Source organism: Euprymna scolopes, chromosome 19 (genome assembly GCF_053919585.1).
Source record: "Euprymna scolopes isolate OS-2025 chromosome 19, ASM5391958v1, whole genome shotgun sequence".
Taxonomy (NCBI): Eukaryota; Metazoa; Mollusca; class Cephalopoda; order Sepiida; family Sepiolidae; genus Euprymna; species Euprymna scolopes.
In genome coordinates, this window is record NC_136500.1 from 52,002,824 (window position 1) to 52,020,501 (window position 17,678).

A 17,678-nucleotide genomic window follows, 5' to 3' on the forward strand; every position below is an offset into this window, starting at 1 on the left:
TGGCTTTCCCTGATTTCTATACATTCTGTCAGCATGGACACAGACATTTGTATTTTGTGTTCAGCTCTCCACGAACCAGAAGGAGACAATATCCCGCTTTACTCAACAATTACAATTACAATAAATAGTTCATTATTTTCATAGTTTGAGCAGAAAAAAAAAACAAAAAAAAAAACAAACCTTTACAATATTTTGATTATTATAACTCATAGATTTTAAAAATATATTTTCTAATTTCATTTTTCAATTGAAACAATCTGATTCTATTTTCCTGGTTACATAATTAATTTCAGTAAATTTTACTCCTTAATATAATCAGTGTAATTTGAATTTTTTTTTATTACTTATTTTGTTTAACTATAACCAACATGTTGTGTTAATCAAAATAAATACAGTTTTTTTTTCTTAAATGTCACGTTTGAACAAAATATTCCTGTGCGTAATATCATGTGGTGCGGATCCTTTTATTTTATACATGCGTATAGTGGCGTAGCATCAGTAGTGGCGTATAGTGGCGTAGCATCAGTTTTTGCCGCCATGTTTTTGCCGTTGACATATGATTACCTCTTTTGCCCCCACCCCCGCTGGCATATGATTACCTGCTTTGCCGCCCCCACCTACTGCTGGTATATGACAACCTGTTAAAACCTTCAAAATTCCAAAAAGCCCTCAAAATATTTATTTCCATTGAACTAATGTTTACACAATTCCCTTCAGATTAATGTTTACACGATTCCCCTTATTTTATTTTAATTTAACAATGTCTTTTCAATAATTTGAATAATAAACATGTAAACATTAACATTACAGGAATTATGTAAACGTTAATATGAAACAAAGAATCCAAATACTTTTTCAAAACAAAAACGTATAACTCAAATTATAAAAAAATAAATTAAATTAATTGGCTACACAAACAAATATAAATTTCTGGTGACAGATAAGAAGTAGCGATTTTCTTTCCCAGGTTAACTTTCACGGAACACAGGGTCATAATTGGCCAATAAATTTACCAATTCTAAAAAATTCCCTTTGTTTTCTTGATCTCTTTCATCTTTATGGATGTCTTCCCGGTGACCCGTAGTGCCAGATTCTCATTCGCGAGAAACGTGATGTCCAGCAATCTAGCTAGAATTTCTCGCCACTTCTTAGTTTCCTCCACACTAAGATGTTGCTCTACTTTGTCAGCTATGTTTTCTTCACCAAGTCGGATCTCTAGATCCTTCCAGTGGAGAAACGTTTGAGCAATATTAATTGGACGTAAAATGATTTTTCATTTCAGAGACATTGTGGCATTTTAGAACACTAACCAAAAATTAATATTTTCCTCATGGAAATAAATTCTGTAAGATTTAGGCGGGTGTCTAATCGATTACGCATAGTTTTACAACCTTGCCAGTCAAACTTCGGCTTATTGAACATTTCTAAAATGTTAGAGTAATCTGGAAATGATTATTCATCATTTTAGGTTAAATTAATGTACGAAAGTTTAAATTGAAATATAATTTTTTGTGCTTTTTTTCCGGCAAGATATTTCAGGTGTCCATATGCAATCGCATAAAACAAAATGAAAGTCGAATAAAACAAAAGGAAAATATAATTTTTAGCCAAGCTAAAATTCTCACAATATTAGTAAAAAGTATTTCTATTATAATTATTTGTATCTTTTATTTTTTCGTTTTTTTTTGCATTAAACAAATCAATCTACTACATATCTATGACTTTGTCAGTAGTAATAACAGGGCAAATATTATTTTCAATTATTTATGAAATATTCAAATAGCATTTTGCCAACTAATGACAAATGCGAATCAGCTTTAGTTGTTTCATTATTTTCCATCAATTAAAAGGAAAATATTCGAGAAAATATATATAGAACCCCCCCCCTGTATATTTATATGTCCCTCCCACACACACACTAAGTGCATTTTTTGTTTGTGAAAATATATGCAGACATGAGACGGTTTTAAATTAATTAAAAAAAAAAGACAAAAATAAATCACTTATTAAATATTAAGAAATTTAAAAAGAATTTGAATCGGAATCGGGAATCGTATCGGAATCGGGAATTTAAGACAGGATCGATAATTGAAACGGAATCGGGAAAAAATTTGGAATCATCCCATCACTAGTATATCCACATATGATGATTGCAATGTCTTATCAGACGAGTGCCCACTCCCTCAGACACTTAAAGTCCATGAGTCAAAAAATGACTTCCATCGCCACAGGACCATTTTAATAGACAAATGCCTGAGAGAGTATCTATACACAGATGATGTTACAGAGTCTTAGCTTTATACGACAGCTAAGTCTCTCTCTCGGTTCAAAATGTTGAGATCCAGCAACAAGCAAGAGCAAGATAATCAGCAATAAATTAAACTGCAGACCAGCTTAATGTGGGTACTGGTCTCCTGCTTTATGGTTTTTCATATCAGAGATTTGCTTCTTCTAAAAATATTGCCTTCACCACGGCTTACGGGAGCCCTCTCCACCCCAACATACACACAAATATACACGGTGCTAGTTGGCCGTTGACCCAGAAAAAGGGTTCATTTGCCCTTTGGAATATATATATATATATATACACACACACACACACACACACACATATATATATATACACACACATACATGTATACAAATATGTATACACATATATATATAATACATACGTAATATCTGTAGGCATATATACACACCTAGGGGATCGGACAAAAGGACACCGGACAAAACCCACCAGCTAATTAAAGCAAAAAAAGATAACCTCCCCAATGAATCAAAAACATTAAAAATCACTTTTTATATTTTTATTTTATTAAATTTAGGAAAATTAGACACCGGGGAACTAATTTTGGCAAGGTATAAAAATTAAGCACTACGGAATAAATGTCAATTGAAGATAGAGTTTAAACCCATTCTCAAAGACGATATAGTTTTAAATAGGATTCAAGTGCCTCTCACAGAAATAGGCATATTTTTTTTAATATTTCCTTTTGTTTGAAAGCAAGTAAGTCGACTTTTCTAAGTTAGGTATTCGTTCTAAGGAGATTTTTCTTGTATTATCTTTTACAATTATTATATTAATAAAAAAGTGAAAAATTACAATCCTATTACCAGAATTAATTCATCATAAATTTAGGTTTAATCATAAATTTTGTTAATATTTTGAAAAAGGTCAATTACTCTGTGCTTGTTCGAAACTTGACAGAAATTCGGCAATATTTAAACTATCAAATAGAAAGTCATTTAAATAGTATTGGAGGTGTAGCGCTTAATTCCTATTTAAAATTATATTCCTTAATATGACGATCATAAAATCTGTTTACAGTCGATTATTATTCCGTACTTACTTAATGTTTCTTCAATTCTAAAATTACGTAATTTTCTGTCGCTTATTTTCCGTTGTATCATTTAATTATCAGTGATGTTTGAAAGTATTTTTCTTGATAAAAATGTTTTGTTTAATTTTTCAAAATTTTTTGTAACATGTAAATCAACTGCTTTCTTTGAAAGGTTACCCATAGAATTCATGCCACTTTTTAAAATTTTGTTTCACAAATAAAAAATATTTACCTCGTATTTTGATGTCATTATCATTTTAGTTTTAGTTTTAGTGATAAAAACAATAAATATTCATCATTAGTACTAATAATGAAAAATTGAATTAAAAATTTAAAACAATCGGTTTTGGAATCATAAATTAGGGACACATTTTTTCTGATTTCGATACCTTCAAAACTTCCGATTTTTTTACAACCTTTTTGGTATAAAATTTCAAATTTTTTGTTAGATTTTATTTTTTATTTTCTATTTTTATCCTCACAAAATGCCGCCCTCTGGTATGTGCCGCTCGTAAAATAGGGACAGATTTTTCCGATTCCAATACCTCCAAAAGTTCCAATTTTTAAAAACTTTTCCGTATAAAATTTAAGATAATTTGTTAGCTTTTATTTATTTTGACATATTTTCTCTATTTTTACCCCTCAAAATTCCGTCTCTAACATGTGCCGCTCGTACAATAGGGACACATTTTTCCGATTCTAATACCTCCAAAAGTTCCGATTATTTACAACCTTTTCGGTATAAAAATTCCGATTTTTTTGTTGCCTTTTATTTATTTTTTTCTATTTTTAACCTCTCAAAATGCCACCCCTGATGTGTGCCGCTCATAAAATAGGGACACATTTTTCTCATTTCGATATCTCTAAAAGTCTCGATGTTTTACAACCTTTTCGGCATAAAATTTCAGATTTTTTGTTAGCTATCATTTAGTTTTATTTTTTACCCTCTCAAAATGCCGCCGCCTGGCATGTGCCGCCCGGGGCGGACCGCCCCGCCCTTGCTAAGCCACTGCATGCGTATATATTTTAGACATTATTAATTTAATGTCAAAAAATAATTTCTTAATATTATCAACATAATAAAAAAGCACTGAAATAAAATCTCTAATTGAAATTTGTTGAATGTTTATATCAGGTTGTTGCATGTTCCCGTCGTTTCATAAAAGAATTTTGCTCTACAACATTTTTTGATATTTGTCAAAGTGTTATATATCATTAGAAAGCACATATTCTGTTCTACAAGATAATGGTCATCGTTTTTTTTACACATAATTTTTCTCGTTTTTCAGAAACGTCAAATAGTTTGTCAAGTAAATAAAAAAAAATCACATTTTCGACATCTCCTTCTTTTCGCCTTTAATCGAGGTCACAACGGGAGTGAAGTGATCAGGGATATTTGTGACGCATATGGAGAAAACACTATAGCTGAGAGACCTGTTCGAGATAACCAAATTCAAACACGGTAATTTTGACCTAAATGATACCCCTCGTTCCGGAAGGCCAATCAAGATGGACGAAGACCAATTCCGGGTTCTTTTGAAAGGAAAGATGGCCATCAGTTATGTAGAGAATTGGGTGAAAAGATGAAGTGTGTATTTTTGACAATTTCACGTCACCTTCAGTCGATGGAATTCACAAAAAAACTTGGAGCTTGAGTCCCACATGAACTTGCTTGTGCTGTTAAATTTTTTTGATTTTTCTTAAAAAACAAACAAACAAACAACAAAACAAAAACGGCGGGAACTTATGCAACGACCTAATATTTTTACTTTGAAGTGTTTGATAAACTCTGAATAAAAATCCATTTCAGGATATTAAGAGATAGAGATATAAGTTCATTACACCTTTTTGACTACTTTTTTATGTTTCTGGCCCCAATCAATCATCTGAAAAAACAAACAATCAAAACATATGCGATAAATTAATTGAAACTCAGTAGTTGCTAAATATGTACTCAATACTCTAAATAGAGCAGATATGTTATAATTTAATGATGTAGAAACTGGTCCATACACTAGATATAGAAGTATAATCCTTTTTTAAGTGGTTTAAGTTACATTTGTTTTTGCTTATTACTTTAAATACAAGAGGTTTGTACAAGCTCGGTGCAGATCGATCTATTCATTTTCTTTATCAACGAAAACAAATAAGAGAAATTGAGAAGGTAAAATAGATACAACTTTGAATATAAATATGTCACAGAAATTATTTACTGCCTCTGTTTTGTTTCTTATGACCACAGGCAACGCTGGTTAGCACGGCTAGTTATTACATAGAGTACAAAATATTTGATTATCTCAGTAAACTGAAAATGACATTACATAAAATACAAAATATTTTATTAAATCTGTAAAATTAAAATGTCATTATTACATAAAGTACAACATATTGTATTAATTCTGTAAAATTAAAGTGTCATTATTACATAAAGTAAAGAATATTTTATTAATTCTGTAAAATTAAAATGCCATTATTATATAAAGTACAAAATATTTTATTAATTCTGTAAAATTAAAATGTCATTATTACATAAAATACAAAATATTTTATTAATTCTGTAAAATTAAAATTTCATTATTGCATAAAGTACAAAATATTTTATTAATTCTGTAAAATTAAAATGCCATTATTACATAAAGAACAAAATATTTTATTAACTCTGTAAAATTAAAATGTTATTAGTACATAATGTACAAAATATTTTATTTACTCTGTGAACTGAAAATATTAAGCGTTACTTAATTGGACGGAAATTTTGTTTAATTAAATATTTTAATTGTTATAAATTATTTTATGACAGCCATTTTAACTTCACAACTTTTCAGTCTTGATTTTATCAATAAAAATTAAAACAACAATTGATGTAGACAATGACTAAAATAATATAAGTTATATTTATTATTATCATATTTTATTTATTATTATTATATTTATTATTTTTTCTGACTGTTATCCTCATCTTTATTGATCTCATACTCTGGCTTTCTTGAGGTGATTAACCGCAACGGGATAGCAATGCTGAGTTTTGTAACTGTATCACTAGTTATTACTGCCTTCCATAGTTGTCGTTCTATCACCAGGTTTTTGGCCAACTAATCATCCGGCCTGCTGTAGGTAGGATTGAAACCGCTATCTTCAGACAATGCGCACCTGGAACCATACAGAAAACGCTTCTATCCACTGCGCCACGGGCCCCGAAGGCTAATGGATGAGTTAACCGAAACGTGGTGAAAGAACAGCAATTATTAACAGTCCGCAATGAACAAATAAATAAATGAATACACGAATTACTTATTTCAAAAAGGATTCCAATAAAAACAATATACAATATAGGTTATGTTTTTTTATAACAATTTCCATCGATTAATAATCTTATAATTTAATGATCAGGCGATTTTTCTTTAATGAACAACGCACGAAGCCATCTGGTGTAAATAGATAAAAAAGATTCTACTTCACGATCATAAACTATCCAACGATAAGTGTTTGATACATAGATTCCAACGCAGAAAACAGCAATTCTTCTCCCCTCTGTCAGAAACATACCTCACTACAGGACAAAATGAAAGAAGTGAGAGATACGAGGCCATTGAAAAGCTCACTTTTCTACTTTCGTGATTTCGTAAAAGTTTAATCTAGCTTTTAAAACCAGAGTGAAAAGAAATAATTTCGCACCCTCTCCAGCACACTGAATTTTGTGAGGGTCCCACTCGCATTTTAATTTGTAGGGTCCCTCAACACGTAAAGCGTCAGGGCCATAAAATGTAGAACGCACCGCACCACTTATGATGACATTACACGTGATTATATAGTGATGACTGTTAATGTCGTGCTTCTGCGGTTCTTTTTTTTATTTTTATTAATTTGTACTTGAAATAAACGAAAATGTGACAGTTTCATTTAAAAGTACGTCGTCTGCAGTCCCGAGCTGGCCTATATATTGATTCTTTACTAGAATAATGGCTCCTAAAAAAACGCAGTTTTCTTTTGGATTAGCAACACATATAGTGGACAATATTTGAATCTCGCCTATAATCCTTTTTATTTTTTATTTTATTATTTTTTTTTTATCAATTTCAATACTTCCGAAATACGCAGACAAACCAATGAAACTTCCACGTTCAAAATCTCTATACTAATACAATTGTGCGTGACCACTTCTGGTGTGTGTGTATCTCGCCTATACGGGACTTACACAATATTATTTCTTTATTTACAACTAGCCACTCGATGTAAAGAGTTTAAAAATGAAATACTATTTCAAGGCCAAAAAGCTAGGCAACGATAAATCTTAGATGGATATATTCTGATCTCAGCAATTTTATCTCTTTGTCACAAACACTACTGATGGAATGTGAGAACTGAATAACAACAATAAGAGAAGCAGCTGAAATTAACTTTTAAAATAATTTGTATTATTGGAATTTTTGGACTACTATTCTCACACCGTTTCGGCCGATGTAACTGCCGACCTTCTTCAGGTGCATCTTGTCGAACTCTGGAATCTGCTCGGAATTTCGAATGACACTTTTTTGTTAAATCCAGAGCACGAGACTGTTCTCCTTCCGTCATCCATGACTGGGTAAAAATCTCAAGTAATTCTTAATCATATTCTTAGTGTCGCTTGCATGAGAGGATTGGAGAATTTATTAGAATATTCAACAAAACAAAAAGGAGTGAAAAAATACAACAAAAAGATATTACCAAAGACAACCTACCTACCTACCTACCTACCTACCTGATAAGTTTTTGTATTTTGACTTATTTTAAAGCGTTTATTAAAAGCAAAAGTAGTATAAAATCTATCGTGTTCGAACAAAATAAACTGGTGCTGTCAACCCATTCAGAGTCAATTTATAATCGAAAATTAAACAGAATACTGGTAAATCATTACACTTTCGCACGATTAATGACATTTATTGGATAAATTTCTGTCAATATTTTGTTTAATTTTCAATTTTTGAGCGATTATCGAGGGCTAACATTGACTGAAGAAGCAGCCCCATTTTTGGTTTGAACTCTACATACTTTATACTACGTTTGTTTCAAAGTAAATAAATGCCTTAAAGTAAGTTTAAAAAAAAAACCCAAAACTTATCCTGCTAGGTAGAAAAATAACTTATCTCATTTTTAGTAAGATTTTTTTGTTGTATATTTACTTTTCGCCCCTTCTGTTTTTGTTATTTTTTCTAATAAATGCTTGGAGATTTAACTTTCAATGTGCGTTCAAAATGGATGGTCGACCCCCAAAATGTAAAGAATCATTATCATCCCCCCCACTTCACTTAAAATTCACCAAAATTAAAGAAATCAAACATTTTAAATAAAATTTTCAGTATTTATTAATTAACGATCACAAAATCTAATGAATTCGTTATTTTTTTAAAAAAGAATCTATGTGAAAATTTATTATTTCATGTAAACAAAATCATTTTTGAAAAAAAAATATATTTTTAAATACTAAAAACGAATAAAAAATAAAAAAAAGCATGATTTTAAGTTTGATTTTTAATGAAACAAAAACATCGTAGATGCTAACAATTAAATCTTAAAAAAAAATATTTCTTGTATATTACGAAAAAAAGTCTTTAAACGCAATGTTAATGAAATTAATATAACCCTAAGAAAAATATTAATTTCCCGACCGAACGATATTATCAATGAATTAAGCATTGTTTATTCAATTAAATCTTTAAAAAGCCTTTGAACGCAATGTCAATGAAATTTATATAACCCTAAGAAAAATATTAATTTCCCGACCGAACGATATTATCAATGAATTAAGCATTGTTTATTCAATATTTTTTATCACAAAATAATATAAAAGTAAAATAGTTCATGTTATTTTAATGATAACAGTTTCCGGAAGAATTTTAAATGTAATATAATATTTAACTTATGTACGAACACGTAAACAGCGAAGAATTTTTTTTATAATGTTGAAAAAAAAAGAAGTATAATTAAGATCTTACGTCACTAAAAATAATGAAATAATAAGCTGGGATAATTTCTATTAACGATTAATTTAAAGTACGGCTGGATATAAAGGCAAAGTAACATAATAATGAGTAATAATTTTCTTTTAAATTAAAATTCTATTTAATCATTTTAAGACAGTTGTTTTAGCTTATGCTTTTAATAAAATTTAAGAATAAATTGAGTAATGTGATTGCTAAAATTGACGCAGTATGTATTTTGTACCGAAAAAATAAAAAGTTTTGAACATTTTACAAAAGTTTTATTTAAAATTCTAAGGAAAGGCATTGGTCAACAAACGCCATTAATTTAGAGTGTTTATTAAAAAACACTCATACCAACTTAAATATAACTTTTTTTATAGATAAAAATAAAGTTTTTGTTTGTACATTAAAACATTCTAATTAAATGAGCACTTCCTTTTTTTATTACAATAAAATTAAATTAAACAAAATTATTACAGTAAGCATGTTCCGTAACTTTTTGAAATCCAGCTGGCATTTTGTATTTAGATTTGACTGCATAGGTGTTTTTAACGTAAGTAGCTTTTTTAAAAATATAATTATGCAATTTTTAGTAAAAAAATATGCACATTAAAAAAATTAGTATCTTAAGACATCAATTGACTAATTATTAATTTACTAATTAATTGAAATAGTTTAAGAAAACCGATAATTATTATTTCAAAATTTTTTAATTTGATTTATTCAAAATTGAAGTTTTAAGTTTTTCACTGTAATTTTGGTACTTCTACAGTTAATCGCCGAAAATAGAGACGCCATTTTTTGGAGCACCTATTGTTAAAATCAGAGGGAGAAATCAGTATTTTAAACTATGACCAAAGTAAGAAATAAATAACAAAAAGTTACAAAATTGTTTTATTTAAATAATTATAAATATGTCATTTTCATTTTCTGTTTTTAATAATAATGACATTTTTATTTCCTGTTTTTAATGATAAAAAATATACATGCTTCATGAAAAACTTTCCCGTTTTCATTAATTAAATCGAAACATTTCCAATTAAACAATTACGGATATATTTTCTTTCATTTTCTTTATTTCTTTATTTACTTTTTTTTCATAGTTCTTTCCGGAAGTAATTTATATCTAGTTTCATTTTTTTGTTATTTACTTCTTGCTTAGGCCATAGTTTAAAATACTGATTTCTCCTTCGGATTCTAATCGAACGGTGCTCGAAATAAAATAGCGTCCTCATTCTCGGCGATGAACTGTAGAAGTACCGTAATTTTTATTGAACACGTAAATATACATATTTTTCTTTTAGAGATTAACTTTGGTCTTTGATCTCTCAAACACTACCCAAATGTCAAACGCAAATTAAAAAATAATTATGATAATCCTCTTTCAAGAAATGCAGTTGTGTTTTTTCCGAGTATTTTTGCACATACCTAACCAATAACAATCAACCTCATAACTTTTAAACATATTAAAATAGGAACAATTTCAACACCAACCTTGCTTAACGGCATAATTAAAAAAAATGAACCTAAAAAAACTCGCGGTCAACACAGAGAAATTACAGGTAGCACATAATAATGTAACATACGAAACGATGTTGACATGTTAGTCATTTGAAATAATTTGAAACATTTAAATTGGTGGATGACAGGTACTTTCTGTTAATGTTGATTTTTAAAGTCAAGTATTATGGTTCTTGTGTGCCCCTAAGCGAAAGTATAACACAAAAACAGTATTCATTTACGGAGTCACTCTATGTCTTTGTTGTGTGTCAAAACGGAAAAAAATGTTTTAGCGACGATTTAAATATCTTTAAAATAATTATCGATTATTTTCGTTATTCGGACTACTATTCTCACAACGTTTCGGCCGATGTAACCTCGACCTTCTACAGATCTGTTTTGCAACAGATAAAATGCTAATTAATAATCATAAGTACGTAATCTTTTTAGATGAGGATTGTCATTCTAATTATTTGGATTCTTCGGATCATTTTTCTTATTTTTAGTTATTTATGAATAACAGATATTATTTATTAAATAATATTTATAAATAAATATTTATTAAATAATATTTAAAATAAAAATAATAATTATTAAAGAATACTAATATATAACAGACATTATGGAATAAATAATATTTATAAATAACAAATATTTATTAAATAATATTTATAAATAACAAATATTTATTAAATAATATTTAATATAAAAATAATTACTAAATAATATTTATAAAAGTACATACTATTTATTATATAATATTTATAAATAGATACTATTTATTAAATAATATTTATAAAAGAATACTTATAAATAATAGATTATATTTATTGAAAATATTTATGAATAATAGATTATATTTATTGAAAATATTTATAAATAATAGATTATTTTTATTGAAAATATTTATAAATAATAGATTATATTTATTGAAAATATTTATAAATAATAGATTATATTTATTGAAAATATTTATAAATAATAGATTATATTTATTGAAAATATTTATAAATAATAGATTATATTTATTGAAAATATTTATAAATAATAGATTATTTTTATTGAAAATATTTATAAATAATAGATTATTTTTATTGAAAATATTTATAAATAATAGATTATATTTATTGAAAATATTTATAAATAATAGATTATATTTATTGAAAATATTTATGAATAATAGATTATATTTATTGAAAATATTTATAAATAATAGATTATTTTTATTGAAAATATTTATAAATAATAGATTATTTTTATTGAAAATATTTATAAATAATAGATTATATTTATTGAAAATATTTATAAATAATAGATTATTTTTATTGAAAATATTTATAAATAATAGATTATATTTATTGAAAATATTTATAAATAATAGATTATATTTATTGAAAATATTTATAAATAATAGATTATATTTATTGAAAATATTTATAAATAATAGATTATATTTATTGAAAATATTTATAAATAATAGATTATTTTTATTGAAAATATTTATAAATAATAGATTATATTTATTGAAAATATTTATAAATAATAGATTATATTTATTGAAAATATTTATAAATAATAAATTATATTTATTGAAAATATTTATAAATAATTATATTTATTGAAAATATTTATAAATAATTATATTTATTGAAAATATTTATAAATAATAGATTATATTTATAAATAATAGATAATATATATAAATAATATTTATAAATAACAGATAATATTTATAAATAATATTTATAAATAATAAATAATATTAATAAATAATAGACATATTAAATAATAGATGATATTTATTAAATAATATTTATAAATAATAGATATTATCTGAATAAATAGCAGGTAATATTTACTAAATAAAATTCATAAATAATAAATAATATTTATTCAATAATATTTATAATTAACAGATAATATTTACTAAATAATATTTACAAATAAAAGATAATATTTATTAAATAATATTTATTAATAATATTTAATATCTGGATAGATCGTTACACCTAGAAACAAACAGTTTTAAGGCTCCTGAAATTCGTACTAGAATTGCCCGCATTGGATAGAGTACTTGATGGAATTTATGTTTAAAGTTACGTTCGTTAAGATTGAAGATTCAATCCGCCGTGCGGATAATCCAAAAATACAATTGCGAGTTACTTAAAACTCCTACCTTGCCGTGGCTTACAGAACGAGAGCTTGCTACTTAAATGGATTAAATAAAAGGTTCCGTTAAACATTTCGTGCAGATTCCAGAGTTCGACAGAAAGATTTCGGAATTCGACAAGATACACTTGCAGAAGGTCAGAGGTTACATCGGCCGAAACGTTGTGCAAATAACACCCATGTTCAGAACAGTAACTCGAAAAATCCAAATCCGGCGAATAATAATAATAATAATAATAATAATAATAATAATAATAATCAGTTGTGACAATCTTCTGGCGTATGAAGGTTCAATCCTTTAATCTAAGAATAATTAAAAGCACTGTTATAGCTTTTGAACCGGACAAAATAAAGCATTTTGGAAAATACTAACCCTATCAAACCCTAACCTAATCGCATTTTGTCTGGTTCAAAATCTGAACCAGTACTTAATTAAGACATTAACAGATCATCGGAATGAAATCAGTCTATTTACTGTGGATTAAATAACGGGTTCCGTTTTAAATTCCGTAGAGATAGGCGAATTCAACTTAAAGATAGCGGAGTTTGGCAAACCGCACATGAATAAGGTCGGAGCTTACATCGGCCGATGCCCTTTTTTCTTTCCTGTAACCTCTTTCCTACAGAAGAGACGTTGCTAGCCTGTCTCTGTTCTATCGTTATTTTCAGAGCAAGTGCTCATCTGAGCTCCAATCTATGATCCCCCTTGCCATACTTTTACAAAAAAAAACTCTAGTTGAAACCACTATCAACAATTTCTATCACTGTTTATCTGCCTAAACCTAAACGTGAATTCCATGAACAAGACTTCTTTCTTAGAACTGGCCGCATGTGGAACTCTGTTCCGTTTGTTTGCTTTCCAGTTGACAACAATATGGTTGTCTTAGTCCAACGTGAACAAGTTCTTGAGTCGTCCCCTAAGTAATTCAATTTACCACATTTCCTCTACTAACGATTACTACACTAGTGTCCGAATGACTACCGTACACTCATTAACCCTTATCCTTGAGTGGTCTCCAGGCCTTGATAAGTGGTGACTCCTTTGTAAAAAAAAAAAAAGAAAAAACGGTCTTAGAACAAGATCCAAGACGAACTCTAATAATAAAAAACCAACCAACCAACCAAAATAGCACTTTTAATGCAATCGATAATTTGCGCAAAGCGTTAACTTACCCAAAATAAGCCCGAGTTTCAGGTACGACGATGGTGTAAATCAAGAAGGCGACAGCGATGGCGTAGAAGGAAGAGATCCGGACAAGCGTCTCCTCATTACAAGGCGCTTTCTTCATGATGGATGAGAACTAGCCGACTCCACCTCGCCGTTTTTGCCACATGACTTTTTCTTTTCTTTTTCTTCCCCTTCCACCGATTGTCACAGAAAAAAAAAAAAAAAAATTAGCAAAGTCTCGGAAAGGACGATTCAAGGATTTTTTTTCTTCTTTTTATCTAATTTTTATCTATTATTTTCTCTCGGCTTCAGTAACCCCCATTCCACCCCTCATCTTGTCCTCTTTTAGTTAAAGAAGAAGAAAACTTTGATGTGCGGACAGCGTGCTTTACTGCCGACATAAACAAACATTTTACGATTATTTTTCCCTCTCACACCTCGACTTGGTAGGAGCAAAGATTAATCAGCTTGCCGCGCAGAGTTCGGGTTAGTAGTTTCGATCCTTATCGTCGGTATTCCAAGTAACCTTCTGCTTTATTTCGTGGGTTTGTTAATAATGTTTATTATTAATTTAAAATGATACATTTTTTATATTGTTTGTGTGTTTTTGTGAAATTCATGTATTTTATTTGTGTGAGTATAAAACACACACACACACACACTCTTTTTCTCTCTCTCCCTCGTTTTTTTCTGTTTGTACTGAATACTGGCAGGGCTACCCGGCGTTGGTCACGACCGTATAAAACAAAAAAGAAGAAATAGTGTTGTGTTTGAAGATATTCTTAGTATATTGAGTACTTTTTGATGAATATATATCATTTTCTATCACGAGCAAAGCTGCATATATTTTCTTGTATAAAAAAAGTATTACAAAACAGTCACCTTTTTTCGCGGCCGACAGACTTTTTACAATCCAGGATATAAAGCACGTTGGATTGACAGACTTTATACTCCTTCTCATGTATGATATTATATTATTTCTATTTAGACTCACAGGCAACACCATGTACGTTGTCTAGTGCAGGGTTTCCCAAAGTGGGATCCATGGAGCCCTGGGGCTCCATAAGTGAGACTGAGGGGCTCCAGAGGACCTTTCTTTAAGAGGACCAAATACTTTATATATAAAAATTAAATGGTTGCAAGCATTTAAATATTGATCGTTTTTAACGGAAAGAGATATGATACATAACTACAAGTGTGAAGAGTTTCAAGGTGGTCCATGAAAAATTAAATAAAAAATAAATTAACAAAAAAAAAAAAAAAAATGCAACAATTTTTGATTAATTAAAAACAAAAATATGGCTGTAAAAACATTATCATTAGTTAGTGTTAACATTTGAAATTAAAGTTTTTCATATTTATTTTAGAAATTATCTTGAGAGTGCTCCGTGAAAAACCTTTGGCCTGCTTAGGGGCTCCATGGTGTTCTGAAGTTTGGGAAACAATAGTCTAGTGTACATAATAATAATAATAATAATAATAATAATAATAATAATAAAACGATTAAAGAAAGTTTTTATCCCAGGTAATTTTACGTTTAAACCCGCTTGATCTATTTAGAAAATTGAGCACTCTTGGATTAGTCTGCACCATCATCAGATAATATACTTCATTGTTATGGTATGGTATTGTTACTTTTATAAATGACATATGTATTTCAAGATCCATCATCGATTTCACAGGTTCTTACATCATTTTCACCCCAAATAAGGCATATTGTCACTTGGACGTAAGAGGCTACTGATTGGGACTATGCCTAAGAAATATTAACAAGGTGTTGGTTTACGTTACATTTGAACTTCTGCATGTCAATACAGTCCAATGTTTGCTGATCATGTAATGCAGTCTATGTTTGAATGTATCGTTTGCTTAAAAACGGTGCTTTTTTTAATATTATTCCTAACTTACTTTCAAATGTAAAATAATTTGTATTTGTGCGTGTATGCATGCACACTTACGTAGTTACGAAACGATGTAACGGGTCGGTGTGCCGCAACTCGTCAACTGTGCACGATATTCGTGCAGTCAAGCTATACTTTTTTATTTTTGCACAATCTGTACACATGAGTCCCTATTTACCTGCCCCCACCACCCGGCAGCAAAATCAGACACAAGATCGAGTTTTAATGCGAAGGAGACTCAGTCCTTCCCCCATTAAAGAGTGCACTCTGGATTAGAACAAAACTTGAAATTGCCGCAGTTTAAGAAAAAATGTCTTCTCTTACCAAGCAGAGAACAGATGCTGCTGTTTGATCCTAGCCCGAGTTGATATTAAATGTTAACATGTGTAACGATTTATTATTTTAGTCAGCAGTTTTTTTTTCAATCCATGTATTGTGTGTGTGCATACGCGATTCTGCGTGAATTTCAGCTTAAAATTCTTCTCTATAAAGGAATTAAACTATTAATTGAATTACATATAAAGTTAAAGTAAAAAAGTACAGCTGCTTGTTTTCTGTTTTTACTTTTTAGTATTAATTCTTTTATTTCACACAATTAAAAAGTACCATTTCGTTTTTTTTTCCAGAACTTTTATAGTGACTTGTTTTGAATTTGTCCTTTAATTTTGTTTTGTTTTGTGTGTATGTGTATTTGGTCCTTAAAAGTTAAATCCATTTCCAGTGATAGAAGGGATACTGTCTTATCTTTTTTTCACTCCTGGCCCTTCGTTTGATTAAATCCGTTGTTTGTTTTGTGGGTCGTATTTTCCTCATTTTTTTCCCTCCACACGCACACAAAAAAAAAACTTTTTTTTTTTTAACCAGTTTGTCTCTGACCGCCGATACTTTCGTTGGCTTTTCGACTGTGATCAGCAGGCAAAACAAAGTTCTCTCTCTCTCTCTTTTCTCCTCTTTCTCTACCTCACTCTCCGCGTCATTCACACGCACGAGTGCTCCCACTTACTCTTTAGCGCACGTGTTCTCACTCATTCTAAGTAGCACGTGTGCATGTTTTTCTTTCTTTTTTCCCCTCTGGTTGGTGGCCGAAAAATTCTCTGTCTGACCGCTTTTATCAACAAATTTATTCCTTCCTTTCCTTCATTTTCCTTTTTCTTTCCTTTTCTTTTTCTTTTTCTTTCTTTTAAATTTTTTCTTCCGTTTTTATCGTTAAGTTCCTCTTTATTTCATTCTTGTCCTTTTCTTTCTTTTTTGTTATTTGTTTCTTTTTTATTTTTATTAACCACTTGTTATCGGGTTTTATTTGCAAAACAACCATTGATATGCCTTTGAAATATATCATATTGCAAATCATTACTAGTTGTGCTGTAGAGCTTTAGGGGTAGGCATGCACTTACTCGGTGCACTTCGATAGATTTAGGCCTATAAATCAGATGTGCACCCAAATGCCACAACACAAGCTAATGACGTCATTTCTTCCTCTCCAATCGCAAGAAATGTGACATTAGGATCAGAAAATGAGGGTCAACACCTCAAAGCAGGAGCACTGATTCTGAAAAAAAAAAGATGTCTGTGCAGCCCTGTTGGCATTCCCTGGCAGAGGCACCTCAGGTGATTAGCCAATAAACTATCTCCTCAA

The 17,678-nt window shown here is 29.3% G+C and overlaps 1 protein-coding gene across 1 annotated transcript in view; it reads right to left on the reverse strand.

The window, feature by feature from the left end:
* LOC145240130 (protein Wnt-9a-like) overlaps positions 1–14,309 on the reverse strand; it is a 239,933-nt gene extending 225,624 nt beyond the window's left edge. The window contains exon 1 of the mRNA XM_080103740.1: positions 14,147–14,309. Coding sequence (XP_079959866.1) covers positions 14,147–14,262 — 116 coding nt within the window. The 5' untranslated portion in view covers positions 14,263–14,309. The remainder of the gene's footprint in view (positions 1–14,146) is intronic.
* Between the last annotated feature and the right edge of the window lie 3,369 nt (positions 14,310–17,678).